This window comes from Ambystoma mexicanum, chromosome 11, assembly GCF_040938575.1.
Source record: "Ambystoma mexicanum isolate Mex_15411 chromosome 11, UKY_AmexF1_1, whole genome shotgun sequence".
NCBI classification, from domain to species: Eukaryota; Metazoa; Chordata; class Amphibia; order Caudata; family Ambystomatidae; genus Ambystoma; species Ambystoma mexicanum.
Window position 1 is genome coordinate 1,023,784,912 of NC_090934.1, and position 21,075 is coordinate 1,023,805,986.

The 21,075-nt window shown below is 46.5% G+C and overlaps 1 protein-coding gene across 9 annotated transcripts in view; it reads right to left on the reverse strand.

The window, feature by feature from the left end:
* Nucleotides 1–21,075, reverse strand: part of MEGF11 (multiple EGF like domains 11) — a 2,301,522-nt gene that overhangs the window by 243,108 nt on the left and 2,037,339 nt on the right. For all 9 annotated transcript variants that reach the window (XM_069624261.1, XM_069624259.1, XM_069624260.1 and 6 more), the window contains one exon: nt 11,496–11,624. In XM_069624261.1, coding sequence (XP_069480362.1) covers nt 11,496–11,624 — 129 coding nt within the window. The remainder of the gene's footprint in view (nt 1–11,495; nt 11,625–21,075) is intronic.

Here is a 21,075-nt window from a genome sequence, read left to right on the forward strand (position 1 = left end):
CGTTAGTAACAGTTACAAGATGTGGAGAGTGGTTGATCCGAGAGCTTCGCTGGATTGCGTTATCATCTGGTCTGTGCAGTGGACGTCTGGTTCAAAACAGCTACAGAAAGAGGAGTTGGGATTGGAGTAAAGGAATTTTTTACATGATGGATTGGATTGACACTAGAGATCTGTGTTTCAAGTATAAAGACTTTGATCCATCTGTTTTTTCGGCAAAACGTTACAGAGATATGGCCTTCTACTTATGTAAATCTCCTTCTCCTGCCGTCAGGAATGCATTGTTGCGCATGCGTTTTAATTTATGTCCTACCCGTGAAATTCAAGCTTGTAGGAAAGAAATCCCGCGGGAATCTACAGGGTGTCGTTTTTGCAATAATGCAATAACGGTTGAAACCTTGGAGCATGTCATTGTAGATTGTCCTGAACTCATGCACTTAAGACAAAGTCACTTTAGTAAACATTTGCCCTACTTTAGCCAGATAAGGCATGAGCATAGATGGCTTGCTATTTCCACCACCAGCTGTATGAGTATAAGGCTGGCCACAATTAACTTTTTGCGAGCCTTAAATTTACTAAAATAGTCTGATTCCTAATAATAACTGCTCTTTGGAACTGTGATTGTTATACTCACTCATTGCTCTTTCATCCGATTGATAATTGCAAAATCCAAATGTAACTAATAGCATCAGTATTGATGTTTTGCTATATAGTGTGATCTGTAGGGACTCATAATTGGGTGTGATGTTTAACTAACAATTCTTTTCCCATGTATAAAATGTCTGCGACATGAATGTCAAACACTAATTCTGATATGTGAATATGTGAAATTTTTGCCTTCATACTTTTTTCTTTTTGTCTTCAAACTCTTTGTGTTCAGAAAAGCTCTTCATTTTTAATTGACTTTGTTAGTGTTGCTTTTTAGTTTCCATTTTTTACTGTTATATGCGATGATAATTCAAGGATGATTTCATGGATATGTGAAATTGAAAAAAAATGCTATCCTTTATGATTGTATGTTTTATATTTCATTGCGTTTTATATGTAAACCTTTTGATAAATTGTTGTTATAAATTGAAAAAAGTTGATTAAATTCAATAAAAAAAAAGAGTAAAGGACTTATATAGAGGAGGGTCCCCGCCCATTGGTCTCCTGCAGGGCATGACCTGTCCTCCATGATGGATTGGGGAGTTTCCCCTTACATTGACATGAACTCTATTTAGTTCAGTGTTTCAAACTGTTTTGTTTGTAAAAGTTTTTTCTTTGCTGCTGTGGTTTCAGAGTAAAGATTGTGATGCATAATACTCGCCTCCTTGTCTTTAATAGAATCTAAACCCCCTTCTCACGCTAGTGAGGGGGATTAGTTATTGAGATCAAACATGAAGCTGAGCTCTTTAATAGGTTGCGGCAATGACTCAATGACTCCCGTAATATCACTCACTGTACAGTACACTAGGCCCCATAATGAGTTTGATAGTATGCTGGTGGTAAATCTGCCAGAATACTGCCAAAATACTGCCATTACCGCCACTTGGTCCTGTAGGTTTACCACAGGATTAGAGGTGATGGTAAAATGGGGTTAATCCCCATTGTGATTTTTGGCCGAATTACCACCAGCAGAATTACCTAGTGGTAATTTGGTAAATGTTTGTAGGCAAGCAAGCAAGCTGGAGGCAAGTCCTCCACTTTTCCTCCAATAATTGGTGGAATTGCCACTTGGTGAGTCTACTGGAGGTAATTTCACCAAACTTGTAATTTGGCGGCGCAGGAAAAGCGGTAGTAACGGAATTACCACCACTTTTTTCCTGCGCCGCCAACCTCGTAATGAGGCCCTAAGTTCTGTGTAATCAGTCCCTCGTCCTTCTTTGCTCTTGAGTTTCATGTTATCAGTCCCTCATCCTTCTTTGCTGCTCAGTTCTGTGTAATCAGTCCCTCGTCCTTCTTCTTTGCTGCTCAGTTTCGTGTAATCAGTCCCCCATCCTTCTTTGCTGTTCAGTTCCATGGAATCGGCCCTTCGTCCTTCTTTGTTGCTCAGTTCTGTGTAATCAGTCCATAGTCCTTCTTCTTTGTTTCTCGTCACAGTAGCTAAATGCTCCCATTTACTTAAATACCGATTTCCCATTACTGTGCCGAGCGTGTTCTCATTGGTTTTTCATAAATGTGTGCATGCGGGTTGTCAAGCTAAGCATGTCGAAATGTTAACTCTTTATTGGAGATTATGGTTTCACTGTACTTTCAGTTTTCAGTTCTCTAATACTTACTAATTTCCTCACGTATTACCCTCTCAGGAGCATCCTCCCTAGAGGGAGTCCGGCAGGATACTTATGCACTCCCCACCACATGCAGGAGGCAAAGACCCCATGCTGTAGACAGAGGGGCTCCGGTCTTCGCAATGCGTTCACCACAATTTTGTTCCCTGGATCAGGTGTTTCTTCTACTTCCCTAACATGTGCTGCAATCAGGAACACTCTTGCGGAGGAACCCCCTGCAGTTAGGCTACAGACCTTTGACAATGGTCCATGCCCACTTTTCTTCCCCCATCTTTAATTTCCGCTGTAGTTTTCCCCAGGAAATTCCTGCAGTCACCTCCAGACTGCTTTCTATTCCCGCATTAACCATTACCGGTAATCATTCCCACGGTACTGCATGGTGTCCAGATTACTGTGACAATTCAAAAGTCTTCTCCATCCCCACTGCAACTCTCCCTGTGCACTGAACTACTTTCTAGTTCTCCCCTGGTGTAAATCCGCCTTGGGCCTTTTCTATTACCGCCTTTCACTCGCCATTTCGTGTGGTGCATTTCTTTTAGACCCTCTTGCGACATTTCTGCATGAATCCCACAGAAATCCCACAGGATTCTCCTCTTAAGATGAAAACATTCTGGCACAAACAGGCTTCCCAGACCACCTCTAAGTCTCTGACTACACATTTAGTCCTCTTTCTCCCTCCCTTCCTCTACACTGATATAAAACAACCTCTTTCTCTCTTCCAAATATAATTTTGAGCACTTTTCTTTTTCGTCATCCCTCTGGATTTGTAACGCTCACCTGGCTCCCACGGAGGCGCTGACCTGGTCTGGATTGCTGTGACCTCTTCAAGCGTGATGCGCAGGATTCGACACACCGACTGAACTGGACCCCCAAATCTGGCTTGTCTGGCCCGTAGAAAAAAAATTCTGTAGGTGGAGAAAGGGGATTAACTGTCTGCAGAGTATTGTGATTGCTTTCCACCTCCCCTTTGCTCTTGTCTGACCACCTCCGAAATCCCCAATCAAGTCTCACCTTAATGTTTGAATGGATGAGCTCTCCATCCTGCTTCTGGTGCATGGGCGCGTATTTGACCAGTTACTTCACTGGTTTCGGAAGGCGAAATGCCGTAAGTATGCAGTTTAAAAAGTTCCAGAGTAGAGTCTTCTCTTTGTTTGCTTTTCTTAACCTGCGATCTGTCCTTATTTTCAGGTGCAGAGTGGAAGTGATGCTTCGAGGGATATTGCCGGGGATAAACTCAGGTGAGTTCGTGATAAAATGATCCCTTTAAATGTCTTTGAATCCCTCTAGTAATGTCTTTCTTTTTTCCTCTTAGGGGCCGGGGTGCGGTACCAGGCCAAGAAGTGGCGCCGACCCGAAATGAGGAGTGGTTCCGTCAAATATGGCCAGGTAAGACCTGTGACGGAAAATCAGGCTTTCCTCATTTGTTCCTCCTGCTCACCTTTTGTCTCTTCTTCTCCCCTGCAGGTGCAGAGATGTGGCGGAATGCCCAGAAGGTCGCGGTGGATAGTGAAGAGCCCACAAGTCAGGTGAGGGATGCGCGGCGCTGCAACAAGTAGCGCGATGCTTTTAAAGAATGTCTATCTTCAGGATTGCTGGCGTGATGGTTCCGGACACAGGTAGGAAGTTAGATTAAGTTCTTGGTTTTCACCTTTTCTCTTCCCTTCCTTCCTTTCAGGTATCCCAAGATCGAGGCGGGCGTGGCTGGAGGCAAGATGCAGGAGCAGGCACGGTGAGCGTTCAGCTGCTAGGTGCAGAGCAACGCAAAGCACGTGTGGCAGTCCGGGCGTGGTTTAAATAGCCTTGGAAGAAGTTCCAGGTAAGTATTCTTCCACGGTCCCCACCCAAGTAAAATAGTTCCTTTGATAAAATAGTCCCTCCTAAGCCTCATTTGGCTTGAGGCTTCATGCAGCATGGTCTGCGTCAGGTAAGTGCGCCAAACACCCTCTTTTATGAGCCTGGCGCCTATGGCGCCAGGACTGATGTCCAACATGAGCCTGGCGCCAAAGGCGCCAGGACAAAGTCCAAAGAGCCCCTATTAGGGGCCGCTGGGCTTTTACCAGAGGGCATGATGCCTGCTCCCGGGGGTGCTGGGCCTGTCCTGGTGCTCCGGGGGTAGGCATCATGACAGGATTACCATGGATGTAGGTTGCATTGAGGAAAAGCCTCAATTCTGAAATGCTCTATGGGAGTAATATATTTTTTTTGTTGTTCTCCTGGGGCACCTCCTTCGCCATCAATGTTTTAAAAATGACTGCCCAGTTTAACCTTAAACTAAGAAAAGGCATATCTACAGCGTTTTGTGCCCAAATTGTTTCTTGTCTGGTCCAAAACTGTCCAGCGTTTTTGACGCTATGGGTGTTCAAAGGAAGCACCTTTTTCTCCTTGGGAATATGAATTGGTGTAGGCCGAAAAGAACAATTGTTGTTTTCTAAATAACTTTTGAACTAATTAACACATTTTCCCCATTGCCAGTTTGGAGGGGCTCGTGACAGACACCTTGTTTGGAAATTTCATCAAAATCTGACCAGTGAGGGAAGGATGTTTGTGATTTCACCAAATCCACTTTACTTAAATGGTCTTCAATTTCTTTTTTAAATATGCGGGGGGAGACCACCCCACAACCCCCACCTTATCCCATCCTCTTACCCCACCCCATCTATGTTTTAAAATGTACCTACTTACCTAACCAATTTGAAGAAAAACAAAAATTGACGATTTCTGTTCAGGTAAAATCTGAATCTCAGCTACAGGGTGCGACCTATAATTATATATATATATATATATATATATATATATATATATATTCATATATACTCATACAGTATTTCTCATCTTTAGGTTGTATATTGTATACTAAAACACCACCAGAGATTTATGTATTAACTTAGGATCTTTGGTCCTTTGATAGTGATCGTTAGGTCGTATGTTTATCATTACGTTATGAATGCTATTACCTATCATGTTGCTAGTTGGTCTTAATCTTTAGGGTTGGTTCTGATATGATTTTCAGTCATTTGCAGTCTAGATGCCGCGTTCCAGGAAGCCTATGGCACAAAAGGCAGCACACCGCAGTGCAGTGTGCTGTGTGTCAGGCTCCCGGTGACGCGGCATTCAGAGCGCATATGGAGCAGCAAGCAGGCAGCCATAGTCTGCAGCAGGTAAGATGGAGAGGGGGCAGTAGCAGGGTTGATGGGGGTGGAGAGGGGTAGTGGCGGTTGTGTAGCGGTTGTGAATTCGGGGAATGAACCCCGACAGCCTTTTGTGCTGGAATCTGCAGGTGCAGCCTTTTGTACGCGGCCTACGGACGTAGATCAGATTTCAAGTGCTTTGAATAACACAGCCCCCCACCCCCTCTTCCCTGCTAGGGATGACTTATTCAATTTTCCATCATAGGCCTGACATCAACCGAGGAAATAAGGGGCAAACATTCCTTTGGAATGGTTCCCTTGTGTTTTCCTTTACCACTGTTATGGCTCCCTATTCTTCTGCCCCTGCCCCGTCCTGCAATCCAGTTTGTTGATAACATTTCCGAAATAGAAAATTAATATTTTATATGTGGGCCAGTGAGAGCTTTAGTTGACAAGATACAGGGGGAAATAGTTACTGTGTAGGACTGAGGTCTTAAACTGTGGGGCACGCCCCCCCAGGGGGGCGCAGCCACATTCCCAGGGGGATTGGCCGCCTTCCCAGGTGGCGCGAGTCCACAGACTGAAATTAAAAATTGAGGAAATGGGCCAGGGCGACTCACAGGGTTGGACTGGAGTATAAAACTGTCTCGGCACAGTGTCCCACAGTTGCAAACTGATTGAATAGTATCCAAGGGGGGTGTTTTTTGTTAAAATGTAAGCAAATTGTCATAGTTAAGGAATATTTATTCAGTAACAACGGTCAAAACTACTAGCTGCATAGTGTAGTAACTCATCAAACTGGCCCACATTGGCAAATAAAGTGACCCATTTAGACCAAAAAAACTGGCCCACACTAGCATTTTGCATTTTTGGTTCAGGCATTGCCCTACTGCCCTATAGGCCAGTCTGAGCCTATACAGCAATACTGTTTCCCTTTGACAGTTCAGTTCCCCAGCTGCACATGCTCACTGAGCCATGCAAGGCTGGGGGTGTTTTGCTTCTCAAACCTTGCATAGCTCATTGGAATGGGGAACTGCATGTCTGTATGTGCGAGGAGGAGCTCCTGCGCCTCCTCGCACATACGGACAAAGCAGCCTGGAGCGGGGAGTTCCAGCACCCACATGCAGGCCCCACGCATGTGCAGGAACCAGGAAGCTCTTGCTGTACGATTCCTGTTCAGGATGCAGGAGCCAGAGCACTGGGGAGGAAACTTCAGGACCGGGGCAGAAGGTAAGTTTATGTTAATTTATTTTGTATGCAAATATGTGTATGGATGACCGTATGCTTGTGTTATGAGTAAGTGTATGATGATGGGTGCTCGTGTGAATGATAAAGTGCTTGCTGTACAAATGCTGTGTGAATGTGTGTGTGTTTGTGTTGGTCATTCATATATGTCCAGTCAAAAATACCATGCTTTCCCCCTGCTTCCCCCAGCACCTTGCATACACACATAATCATGTTGATTGTGTTAGGCACTGTGGGGCCCAGGGGACATGGATGGCATCTTTTTACTGGGCATCTATCATAGATGTCCAGTAAAAAATATCATGCCTGCCACCTGTACCCTCCAGCGTCAATTGCAAACTGTTTGGCTTTTTGCCCAATTTTTTTTAAAGTATGCTCTAAAATTCTACATTTTAACCCATTATTTAAAAAAGGTTCCCGCTGGGAAATCCCCCATTGATTGGTTTGGGTTCCCTCGCTACGCTCGGTCACTATGGCATATCTGGGGAAATATTTATGCCCCTCCACTTAAAACATTTCACCAGCCATCACTGGCCCAGGAACTGTGCTGGGAGCAGGGTGGGGTAGCTCAGGGAATGTGATGTGGTGGGAGCAGGATGGGTGGCAGCCATGGGATAGTGGTGGGAGCAGGGTGGGGAGAGACCAGGGTCTGTCGTGGGGTGGGGAGAGCCCAGGGACTAGGTAGAAGTGGGATGAAGGGTCCCAGAGATTGTGATGGGAGCAGGTGGGGAACCCAGGGACGATACTGGGAGTAGGGTGCAGTGACACGTGCGATAGTTCATAGCCATTTGGACTTACTGTCCATTTGGCATTTTTGGGCGGGCCCCGCCTGCCCACATTTTGCTTGGGGGAGGGAGGGCCCAGGCCTAAACAATTTGAAGACCACTGATCTAGGGTGACCCATACATTGCGTTACAGTAGAACCGCATCATGTGCGTAACCAGCTTTTCTTCTTCAAAGAATCTGGCTGGCCAACTCACCCTTGTTCTTCCATTTCAGGAGATGCACCCTGGTGTAATTTTCAAATGCAATCTTTCTGTACCAAACATTACAGTTCCACACTAACAGTTCCATCTTCCCTTTCTGTTAATGGAGTGTCAACAGAAGGTTAGGCCTTTATTGGGGCGCGGGAGAATCATATGTCTTTGATACAAGAAAGGTATTCTAACATTTTATTTCCATTGCTTTGACAAAAAGACTAAGGGCCTAATTCACAGATGCGTTTTATATTGGCAAACCCCCATTGGAAAACTCTCTGTGAATAAGGACCTATATTTTATGAACTACTTCCCTTTCTTTGCTTATGAGAACGTATGTTACTTATATGTTTTTTTTTATCTGTACATAAAATGTGTCTCCTATGTTCTGGTCTTTCCCTTCCCAATCCTGATGTGACTTTGCTGGTAGAATACTTCTGCTTAACCTCAGGGGAATGTTAACATCACAGGTTTGGGCCCATTTCCAGATCTCCAATATGGAGGGTTCGCCTCCTGTCCACCCACTTTTCCCTATCTGTTTCATCTATACTGTACATTATTTAAAGATGTTCTCTTCGGCTACTCATCAAGATTCATGTCAACATGGATCATGGATGGTGGAGACCTCTGGGATGTGGTTTGACTGTCACGTCTCTGTTTCTTGTCTATAACAGCCCATGAATACTGGAATTGCGACATTTATGCCATCTGTGTATATATATTCACAGAAAAAAAAACGTTTTTAAAAGAGACGTTATGGTTAAGTTGCACTAATAAAAACCTATGAAATTCAGTGAAAAAACTTTGTTAAAGGGACGTTATGCTTACAAGTAAAACCCAAAACCCCCAGAAATGCACCAGTTATGGTAAGCTAAGCAAACATAACTTGCCCCACCACCGTGCACTGCTAATATAAATATGACCAGATGTGTTTGATGCAGCGGTGCACTGGGCCCTGTAAGATTATACAAACTGCATACATCTGTCAGGAACCTATTCCTCTCAAGACGAAAGGTTTCACTCTGGCTTGGGAATGGCTGCAAAGGACATGAATAAGGCATAAAACACACGCTTTGGCCTAGTGGGATGCAAATCATACTACTGCTTGAGATGGCTTTTATGGATGGTGTGTGAAATGAGGCAAACCCAGAAGGGGGACGGTGGGGGCAGCCCTTGTGTTGTCCACAGAATCCCACACCGCCCTGAGGTAGCCAAACAGAAACCTGGGAAAACACACTACCTTTTCTCTTTTGTCAGAATTTAAGAACTGTTTATCTATTTAAATGAATACATTGTGGGTGACTGGCACAAGAACAGAACGGTGCTGTCCTGCTTAAGAACATAAACCTTTGGTTCTGAGCTGCAATGCTAGGCTACTCACATCAGGTATGCAGCCTCCTCCTCTGTACACACCCCCCTTGTGCTGTAGCATCCTCTGGATAGTAATGTCCGTTGTCAGCAATTGGGATGGACCACTGGATGCCATGGTGACAAGGAAATTCCTGCAGTCTGAGGCAACAGGGTTGAGTCGGCTTACAATGACAGCTACGGTGCAGCCTTTTTAATGGTAGCTGCAGTGCCTCGGAGCTGTCCCCCACACCTGCCACACAGGTTGACCCATAGCTGAAAAGTCTGTGGAATATTACCTGTCAGGTATGTGATCAGCAATGCCATACTAACTCTGGAGTAATCAGTCTGTGGAACAGTACCCGTGAGGTCTGTGACCGGCAATGCCATACTAACTCTGGAGTAATCGGTCTGTGGATCAGTACCCGTGAGGTCTGTGACCGGCAATGCCATACTAACTCTGGAGTAATCAGTCTGTGGAACAGTACCCGTGAGGTCTGTGACCGGCAATGCCATGCTAACTCTGGAGCAATCGGTCTGTGGAACAGTACCCGTGAGATCTGTGACCAGCAGTGCCATACTAACTCTGGAGTAATCAGTCTGTGGAACAGTACCTGTGAGGTCTGTGACCAGCAGTGCCATACTAACACTGGAATAATCTGTCTGTAGAGCAGTACCCATGAGGTCTGTGACTGGCAATGCCATACTAACTCTGGAGTAATCAGTCTGTGGAACAGTACCCTTTAGGTCTGTGACCGGCAATGCCATATTAACACTGGAGTAATAAGTCTGTAGAGCAGTACCCATGAGGTCTGTGACTGGCAATGCAATACTAACACTGGAGTAATCAGTCTGTAGAGCAGTACCCGTGAGGCCTGTGACCAGCAATGCCAGACTAACTCTGGAGTAATCAGTCTGTGGAACAGTACCCGTGAGGTCTGTGCCCATCAATGCTATTCTAACTATGGAGTAATCAGTCTTTGGAACAGTACCCGTGAGGTCTGTGACCGGCAATGTCATACTAACTCTCGAGTAATCAGTCTGTGGAGCAGTACCCGTGAGGTCTGTTACCGGCAATGTCATACTAACACTCGAGTAATCAGTCTGTGGAGCAGTACCCGTGAGGTCTGTGACCAGCAATGCCATTCTAACTCTGGAGTAATCAGTCTGTGGAACAGTACACCCGGAGGTCTGTGACTAGCAATGCCATACTAACACTGAGTAATCAGTCTGTGGAACAGTACCCGTGAGGTCTGTTACCAGCAATGCCATACTAACTCTGGAGTAGTAATCAGTCTGTGGAAGAGTACCCGTGAGGTCTGTTACCGGCAATGCCATACTAACTCTGGAGTAATCAGTCTGTGGAGCAGTACCTGTGAGGTCTGTGACCAGCAATGCCATACTTGCTCTGGAGTAATCAGTCCATGGAACAGTACACCCATGAGGTCTGTGACTAGCAATGCCATACTAACTCTGGAGTAATCAGTCTGTGGAACAGTACACCCGGAGGTCTGTGACTAGCAATGCCATACTAACACTGAGTAATCAGTCTGTGGAACAGTACCCATGAGGTCTGTTACCAGCAATGCCATACTAACTCTGGAGTAGTAATCAGTCTGTGGAAGAGTACCCGTGAGGTCTGTTACCGGCAATGCCATACTAACTCTGGAGTAATCAGTCTGTGGAGCAGTACCTGTGAGGTCTGTGACCAGCAATGCCATACTTGCTCTGGAGTAATCAGTCCATGGAACAGTACACCCATGAGGTCTGTGACTAGCAATGCCATACTAACACTGGAGTAATCAGTCTGTGGAACAGTACCCATGAGGTCTGTTACCGGCAATGTCATACTAACTCTCGAGTAATCAGTCTGTGGAACAGTACACCCCTGAGGTCTGTGACTAGCAATGCCATACTAACACTGGAGTAATCAGTCTGTGGAACAGTACCTGTGAGGTCTGTTACCAGCAATGCCATACTAACTCTGGAGTAGTAATCAGTCTGTGGAAGAGTACCCGTGAGGTCTGTTACCGGCAATGCCATACTAACTCTGGAGTAATCAGTCTGTGGAGCAGTACCGTGAGGTCTGTGACCAGCAATGCCATACTAACACTGTTCATCACTGGATATAGATGGGGCAAACCGGACCAAACTCTAAACATGCATAGAGTTGGAAGACACAATGTATAATTTCGAAAACCTATCAATATACACTGCCATCAAAAATATTGAAATGTTGTAAACATTCTTACAGTATAATTGAAATAATTGTTAGTACTGAGTCTCTGGTTAGACTTAGAGATAGAGTTGATGGGATTTCAGATAACAATGGTACAATTCCTGATTTTGACCGTACTAACAAGCCCATTCTGATCTCACACTTTCTGACTCACTCACTGCTTTGCCAACTCACTCAGTGACTCACCCATTGACTGATCCACTGACCGTCCCCTTAACACTCCCTTTGACACTCTCGTTCCCTCCTTCAGCCTCCCACTGAATCACCCAACTCACTCACTCTTTCCGCTTACCTTTCGAGCAGTCTCTCCCAATCCAGCCCGGATAGCACTGGCAGGACCCATCGATGGGGTTGCAGGTTCCGTTGTTGGTACACAGGCAGACCTCGGCGCAGTTCTTTCCAAATCTACTGCTGGGACACACTGTGGAGGGAGAAGCGAGAAGACTGTTTACAATAGACTGCTCCGAACCTTGTACAGCGTTTGGAAGAACCAGACATGCCCGCCACCAAACCACTTGAGAACTGTATGGGAACATAGTATGACTCTTTCCTGCCCAGCTAGAATGTGGGTGAGTGATGGGGAGGATAGAATGTTCATGAAACATGAAAACAGCCACTCCTGAAGCATTCCTCTTTCAGCAACTTGGCCTGTGAGGCAGCCCCACGGCCCTGTAGATGGCCTTCTGAGGAGAGGCAAAAGCTCGACTTTTGATTGGCCCTCTGCAGGGCCTCCCAAGGCGAGGCTGACTTGACAAAGGCATGACCAAGTTCTGCCTGTAGATGAGTTCCTGACTATACCATTCTAGGGTCACTTCAGTGAACTTTGTCAAAGTTGGCCTGCAAGCTAATGTTGGAGCAGTAGAAGGTGTCCTGGGTGAGGGGCAACTGCTTATGTGGCATTGGGGAAGAAGATACAGGTCTTGGGCGTCCTGTAATGCAATGGCGTGATCCGGTCAGTCCTGCAGATGCTCTAAAGCAGAGGGCGACCATATGAGGCAAAGGCAGGACTAGAGGTAGGACTGTAGGTGGCCTCAAGAGAGGAAGCCACAGTTCAGAGAAATCCGTCCTTAGAGAGGAGCATACAAAGCTAAGGCATTACACTGGCCAGTCTGGATGGGGCCCTCCTGTAGGGAAGATCCACAGAAGGATAATTCATAACAAGGATTAGGAGTCAAATTCATGAGTACAATCAGTAACACCCCCTGCAGCGATCTTATGTTCTTTTAAAGCCTCCAGTATGGGGGGAGGAGGAGAATCTCCAAGGCAACATGAGTGCAGGCCTATCACTGATTAGCCATGGCTATTTCGTGTGTGGTGGGCATCACTTCTGTTTTTGCCCAGCATTGGGTATACCTTTTTTCTGGAAAAATTAAAGCCTACATGCACTGCAAACCGTCAGGCCAAAGGGATGTCTTGCAATGTATAAACTGTACATCACTGTGAAGAACTCCTATGGGGCCGATATAAGGACAATGCGCTTATTAATACCGCCAAAAGCTATTATTAGAAATAAAGTTAGAAAATAGGTCTGTTGCGTCGGTACACTTCCACTGGGACCCCCTAGAAAGTACCATGAAACATAAACTGTATAGCGGAAATGGAAGGTAAATCCAACGCGCAGATCCTAGGAACTATTGTTGTTGTCGGTCAATGATAAATTGAAAACATCTCACTTCAAGTTATATAATATAACAAGTGTGATCGGTATAATTGTATTAGTCCAAAATATACTGGAACAGGAACAGCCAACTTGATGTGAGATTTTTTCAATTTATCATTGACTGACAACAACAGTAATTCCTGGGATCTGCGCGTTGGATTTACCTCCCATTTCCGCTAGTCAATTAAACTGTACATCATACTATGTTTGGGTCATACGCATTGTGCGGTCCTAGGCAGGCTTTCAAAAACGCTGAAATCTGAAAGCCCACAGCTCCTAAATACAGGAACCTAGTAGTGGTCTGATCACTCACTTCAGTAATGTAATCTATGAGGGAGATCTGTGTAAATGGGAGTCACTGAATGAGATATGGCAGGAAAGACTCACTTTTCATCCTTGCGGGGAAGGAAAAATAAGCACCGCCGAGTTGGGTCAGAGCAATACTTATTGACAGAGCTTACAAATGACAGGAAATTGGGTTTTATTTGGCGTTTTCTGCCATTCCGTTGTAACTTGTGGCGTTCTTCCAGCTGGAGCTGCGCCTGGCTGGTGTTTGATGTCCCTTGCCGACGTGTACATCTTTTTAGATTTTAAGGTCTGCCCCCTTCACATTTTTGTTGTTGTTTGGAGTGGTTTGGTTTTTCATCTTGCAACTGGCCTCATTACACGTTGTGCGGTAAAAATCGGAATTTTACGGCATGGCCCTATTAGCGTCTCCGCCATCGCAAAAGACCGCTAATAGCGTCCCATTCCGAGTTTGCGGACACGAGCATAGCGCCATGCCGTAAATGACATTACCGCCTCGCCGCAAAAGTCCACAAAATGCCCATTACCGGCCTCGACCACAGTGCTGATAGCACCTCCTCCATCACGCAACATGCGAATAGCGGTCACCGCTATTAGCGGACACCGTTAAAAAGCGGAACCGGAAATAGCGTCATCACACAGGAACGGGAAAGAGAACGGCGGCCATCTTTAAAAACACAATCCACTGCCATCCTCTGCATCCAGGACATCTTTCCAGAGAACTCTGACCAAAAACCATCCAGGACTGCCTGAAGATGTCAAAGGCCCTGAAAAAAACCTCTGATCGACAGCGGAAAGAGAAATTCACACCAGAGTAGCTCATAATGCTGACTAGCACACTTGCAGCCAATGCCGAAGTCGTATTCGCCAATGATATGCGCCGGGAGGCGATCATCAAGAAAAAGGCCATCTGGGACGAAGTTGCCCGCAAAGTTAGTGCGGTGGGCACTACCACCCGCAGTGTGAGGGACTGCCGCAAGAGGTGGGACGACCTCCGGCTATGTGTGCGGAATATCCTATCAGTCAACCGCAACCTTGCAATGGCCACAGGAGGAGGCGCAGAATCACCTCTGAAGATGAAGGAGTGGGAGGAGACATGTGCCTCCACAATCGGAGTCGAAGCCATAGAGGGGGTCGGAGACATGGAGCATGGTGTGGCTATCTCATCTGATGGAGGTGAGTGTATACGTCAAACAATGCACAGTGAAGGGTGAGGGGGTACCCCAAACATGTGTCGATGATCAGGCGATTGATCCTGCCACACACATACATGCATCCATCACCATATACACGTGCAATACTGACCCATCAATGCATGACCAACCCGACATCACTGATGAATAGGCCCCAATGCATAGAGCAGCATGACGTGAACATTCTGCATGAGGCACCTAGACCCATTAACAATGATGTACCCTATTTATGTCCTCCACAGGATCACCGACAGACACTGGAGACACAAGCACTGCAGCACGTACTCCCCCAGCAGCCAAAAAAGCCAGAATACATGAGAGAGGTGACACCGCCACCACCTCCAGGAGAACTGGGAGGACAGTCCATCTGCAGAGGGCCAAGGGCAGCAGGAGCACCATTGCATCACAGTCTGAGGGCACGGCTCCTGTTGTAGCTGAACCCACGCAAGTGTGCCCCATCATTGCTGAAATGAGCACGGAGGGCACGCACTCCGCAGCCACCAGCTCCACTGGGGAGGCAGCAGCCATCGCACCGGCCACTGACGAGGAGGACGCAATTGACGTCCTACAACTCATCCATAACCCCAGCCCAACATGGTCCATTGAGGGGAGTCCAAGGGCAACGTCCGGATCTGCTACCCAGGGAGCACATGACACCCACACTGTAGAAGATGCATGGAGCCCTCAGCTGTCCTCACCGGATGCCGGGAGCACGGACCAGGGCGCACCGTCCAGCCCAGCAGCACCTACCACCCTGGCAGACCTTGCAACCATCACCCGGAGGCAGGAAGACATTACTGCGCTGGTCGCCCAGCATGTGGCCGAGACAGGCCGTCTAAGGGATGACCTCCAAAAATATGCAGGGCACACAAAGGAGGCCATTGAGGCCTGCACTGACAGGATATGCCAGGAGATGGGCCAACTCCGCCAGGCCATTTTACGTATTGGGGACATCATGGAGCAGCATCACCAACCCCCAACACAGGATCGACCGGGAACCTCCTCCTCAGCGAGTTCCCAGCAGACCAGCCCCCTGCGCTGCTCCTTGCGCAACCTGAGGCGCCCCACATCACAGCAACCCAATGTTGGTGGAGGCCCTGATGCTTAGCTCCACCAAGGACCAGGTGGCACATGTGGTGCAGGAAACATTATAGACACCATAAGACTCACCTGGGTGTTTTGGGGGGGAGGGGGGTAAGGGTGCATTTGGCTGTGTTGGGGGAGGGGGGTAAGGGTGCATTTGGCTGTGTTGGGGGGAGGGGGGTAAGGGTGCATTTGGGTGTGTTGGGGGCAGGGGGGTAAGGGTGCATTTGGGTGTGTTGGGGTGTTGCACTTCTTATCACATTCTGTTCAATACACACTGTTCTGAAGTTGAAACCCAAGCGTGGTCTCCATCATTGCGTATGTGTCATTTATCTTGGACAGGGTCCTTTGTGGGACTCCAAACATGCACCAGGGCAACAATATCCATCTCCGTCCATGCTTTTTCACCTTTGTGCCTAATGGGATTTCAGAATCAGATGCTGACGCACATCGTGTGCCTCCTTGGCATTGCCTCTTGCATGTCCTGCCGGGGCATTCCACCCGTACTCATCCCCATCCCCATCATGCTCTTCTGGTGGTTGCATGTCAATTTCAGGTGGCATTGGCACATTCCATCATATGCACATTTTTTGATGCTCTACACATGCCTTGGTTATCTTTGCCACTTTGACACGGCTGTACAGGAGTGCCTCTCACAGGCTACTTAGGCAGCGGAGCACTGTCATTGGAAGGCTGACTGCCAGCTCCATCACGACGCAGGTACGGGGATGTGCAATATTGTTGTCCTCTTCCTGCTGGTTCTGTGGGTTTCGTACAGGGGTTGGGAGCCACCTCCTCAGTGGATAGCTGGCATCGCCTGTATGGTGTGAGGAATGGGTACCTGTTACGGGTCACCTCTGGTGCGGGCTGTTGTTGTTGGTGCTGCACTGCTATCATGTAGTCAAGCCCGTCATGTTATGCTGCTGCTATTGGGACCATCTTGGTGTGGGAAGGGTTGTGGGTAGGGGTGTGGTGTGCTCTTTTGTGCTGCCTGTCTCCATTGCATGCACCTGTGCTGATTGTGTCCACCTGTGGTAGATGGGTACACTGCTCAGGTCTCTTAACGGGTGCTTTTCGATGCCGTTATTAGCGCCATGCCGGTAAGGGGTTTTTGGGTGTTTTCCATGCCGCTAATGCCATGTCCGCATGGCTTGTGATGGACTGGTATTAGCACCATGGCGCTAATTCCGGCCTGGGGGTCGCGCGCCCGCGGCCTTGCCGCTATTAGTGGCACCGTAATTAACGAGTGCGCTGATAGCGGTGGGTCCAGGTCGTGATTGGCTTAGTGAATTAACGGTACCGGTAAGTCTTTACCGGTACCGGTATTCCGTTACCGCACAACGTGTAATGAGGGCCGAACTTGTTGCTGGTCTTTCATTTTCACTGCACTATGATTTATCAAGTCAGTTCTGTCTTTGTTTGTGTTTCTCTATTGTTCTATTTTTTTTCTGTTGTAGACAGCTATTCATTGCCACCCATCTTTTTTATGCTTCTTACCTATGTTGAGCTGTTTCGCGGGGCATTAGCAAGAATAAGGGAAAAGTGGGGGAGGCTTTAAAGATAGACCGAAGGAAAAGGCAGGCCCTTACTTGTAATTATTATTATTTTTTGCATTTTTAAAGCGCCCACACAGCGAGGAGCTATGACAGGAATTGTTTTGTTTTTTAGTTGCGTAATTGTTTTTTGTCTTAGTTGTGTATTTATAACGCGTAGCGGACCTGGGGATCGAACCTGTGTTGCTTCATATCGTCTTGCTTCCAAGGCAAGCACGTTGCGGCTGGGCTATCCTCCCGGGTAATTCAAGTACCCCCTCAAGAGCGTCTCCATTGAGTTCGTGAAAACTGAATATCTCTGTCTATTGGAGGGATCTTGGAACACATTTAAATAACGGCCAGACAACGCTCTTAAATAATATTATATTAATTAATAAATAAAAAAACCAAAAGAAGACATCTGCGTTTCTGTCTTTTTGCGTTTCTGACTTTCCCTCTGAAAAATACATTTGTGGACCCAGAACAAGATATTCCCACATAGGAAGCGTTTCACAAGGGAATGAACAAGGAGAGGTATAAGTAGCTTTAAATGCAAGAGCAAAAAATAGCACTGCCACTTTAAGGCCGCCAGGTGCTCCAGACTCCCATCATGCACTGTACTGGCAGGTGCATAGATTGTTTATGTAGCATGTGTCCTGAGGAGGGTCATCTTCTCCTCCCGATTGACTCGGGAGGTGGGTGGCTTGTTAGGGAAACAAGATATCCAGGATAGGATATTCATTGATATTTGTAAACACTGAACAAAACACCAAGGACGACCCTGACAAAGGGTTAGAGTGAACACAGGGCAAGAAGAAAGAAGGTGAAAAGGACAAGGGAACTAACAGAAAAAAAACAGAGCAAGTGGTGAGAAAGCTAAATACTTTTAAGCTGTAGCCAAACACATTCCCTAAGGATTTGCCATCAGGGCAACCCTCAACGCCATCAGGACAGCCCTCAACATCCCTAGGCGGTCCCACATTTCCAACGTCAGATCTGATCTACGCTGGCTCCCAGTAAAACAGAGAATCGCCTTGAAAATACTAGCCTTGACTCATAAATGCCTGGACAATAAAGCCCCACCTTACCACACTCCACACTTCCACACGCCCCTACTAGAACATCACAAATTCACAGCCTCATCTTGCCTAGATTTAAACTCCAAAAAGCTGGTGGTGTGAGCTTCCCTGTCCTAGCCTCAAAGCTCTGGAACTCCCTGCCCACTTCCATCAGAACTGAGCCTTCTTTCCTAACCTTCAAGAATAAATCCAAATCCTGGTTGTTCTTGCAGAACGCTTGAAGCACCACACTTTAAATCTGGCACCCACTTGTAATATACTGCAACTCTGTATATATACTCTGTACTGTACTTTAAATATTTATATTGTATGTACTGCAACGTCCTGAGAATATGCGCCCGGTTGCCCACGGGCCTGGTTGCGCTTTACAAATAAAACAAACATCAAACTTCAATTCGTGCCCGACCTGAGTGTTAGCGTTTGCAACAGAGCAAAGAAAACAGTGAAATGCACAGATATGTACTGGCTTCCAGGTAGCAGCTTTTTTAATTTCATTACCAGGAATGTTCCTCGGAAAAGCTGCAGTAACCCACCTTCTAAGTACAGACTGCCCATGGGGTAATATAGCAGTGCACAAAGAACCAGTCCAGCATCATAGTCTGGGGCCATTTTATTTTAGGCCAGAGTGGGCCCATTTCAGGAGTTACTGCACTAGTTTTAACCAATGATACTAACCAAATATACTTTAAAAAGAACTATTCCAGTTTGACCCTGCCACCATCCCCCCTTTGTGAAATGAGCACTGAGCCTGCCTGCAAATGTGGTGTTATCTTTCTGATAGCACAATAGTTTGCATCACACGATCCATCTAGAAATGGATAGCTTGGAGGCAGGAGAACCAGTGAGAACAGATCCAGAATCAACCAACAGATTGATTAGACTTCCTGATATATTTAGTCTTGTAAAGGTAGTGGCACGGAGCACTTTTCCATCAAGGGTATGTGAAGAACTCAATGTTGGGGAAGTGTTGGGGAAGAAAGGTTAGGAAAAAAGAAGGTAAAGAGATGGTCTGATGGATGTGAAAATCAGAGATCACCTTAGGTAAGAAGGAAAGATGTTCCTGCTAAGCTGGATCCTGTTTGATCTTTAAGGGCACCATTTACTGTATCAGAGACTAGAGACTAGTTTTACTATTCTAGATTCCTCTTTAAACTGTGGTATTTTAATATTTGAGTGTTTTCTTGTATTTGAACTATATTAGGTTGACTTTTTATGAAATGTTATACATTTTACATTTTCAAAAAACGTATTGCTTTTAGGTGCAAGATTTAGTAGTTAGTTGGGAAATACCTTTTGGGCATTGGAACTGAGTGTTTTAGGCACTTTTTCACTCATTACCTCGGCCGATCTGACACTATTCTGGTGACTTCAACACCCAGCTGTGCTTGCTTTGGGTACCTGTGTCAAAGCATCATTTTACCTCGCCGTAGGCATTAACTGCGGCCTTGGCGGCAGGCGGCGGGGAACACTGTTAGTATATGCCAGAGAGAGTGGTTCATCCAGACTGGGCACCAGATATCACGGCTCCAGGATTAAGGTTTGGATTTGTTTGTTTGTTCCAGCTGTGGTGGGCTAAATGATGGTGGGCTATATATACGACGGGAAACCTTGAGGGGATCAAACAACAAGGAGGGAAAGATTACGTTACATGCACTGAACAAAATTTGGGGCCTGGGGATTCTAGAGCATGTACTGATAGCATGTTCAATAGCTACTGCAGAGGCAAAGTTGATAGAAAAAGCAGCATTGATTAATGCCAGGTCCGTTATTGGTCATGCAGTTGAAGTGTCTTAGTTTATTGAGGAACATAATATTAATATTCTTTTGACCACAGAGATGTGGTTTGCTGACGTTTTCAGGCTGCTTTTCATTACCTGGTGCCAGAAAATTACTTAGTACAGTCTGAAGTCCGGGTGGGAAAGAAAGGGGGAGGTATAGCAATAATCTACAGATCCGCGTTGCAAGTCTCATTTGGAGACACTAGGTTGGGACGATAGGTCACAGGTAGGCCAGCTGACTGTTGGGTTGTCACCCATGTTCTTGGTAAAAATTGTGCTGGGATATAGGCCCCCAGGTCCAGCCAGAATTTTTGGGGACAGCTGGAGTAATTTTTTTGTCCCAGCTTGTCTAGAGAACTATTGGCTGGAAGCGTGTGTCCCATGGCACACGAACATACTGGAGAAGGTGGTTACCCACCAGCTGCAGTATTACATGGAAAATGAGGCATTTCTGGACCCCTTTCAGTCTGGCTTTTTGCCCAACTTTGGGACTGAGATGGCCTTGTTGGCTGTACAGGATGACCTTGTAAGGGTCGCAAATGGAGGAGAGTTATCACTGTTGATGATGCTGGACCTTTCCACAGCCTTTGATGCGGTTGACCATCACATCCTGCTCTGTCTCTTGAAAGATATAGGTAATGTCTCTAAGCAATCAAGTGAATGGTTTGGATCTTTTTTAGCTGACCGTTAACAACAGGTGAAGCTTGGCAGATGTATCTCAGATTCCATATTTCTGGGGTGTGGTGTTCCACGAGGCTCCTCATTCTCGCCTCTGCTTTTTAATTTATATTTGTGGCCCTTAATGGATATCCTGAGAAGTCATGAGGTGAATTTCCATTCCAATGCCGATGACACCATGAGTGGATGTCGGAAAATCAACTCCAGCTCAATTCAACTAAGGCAGAGGTGGCGCGGTTTCTACTTCCACTCACCGCGGTAAAGTGCTCATCTGCCCCCAGCTTTCTTGGTGCAGAGTTGAAGTTCACTACCACTGACAAAAACCTGGGCTGCATTTGGCAGGATAATCTTGGAGGCATAGGCCAAGTCAGCGCCAAGGTGCAGGCGATTTTCTACTCGCTGCGACTGTTGCTGCAGATCTTACAGTTCACTCCAGATGAGGACCACGCGATTGTGGTTGGTGCCTTGGTGAATGCACATTTAGACTACTGCAACAGCTCCTGGCGGGTATTACGGCAAAACAGATGTGTAGGCTTCAAACAGCCCAGAACGCCACCGTAAGA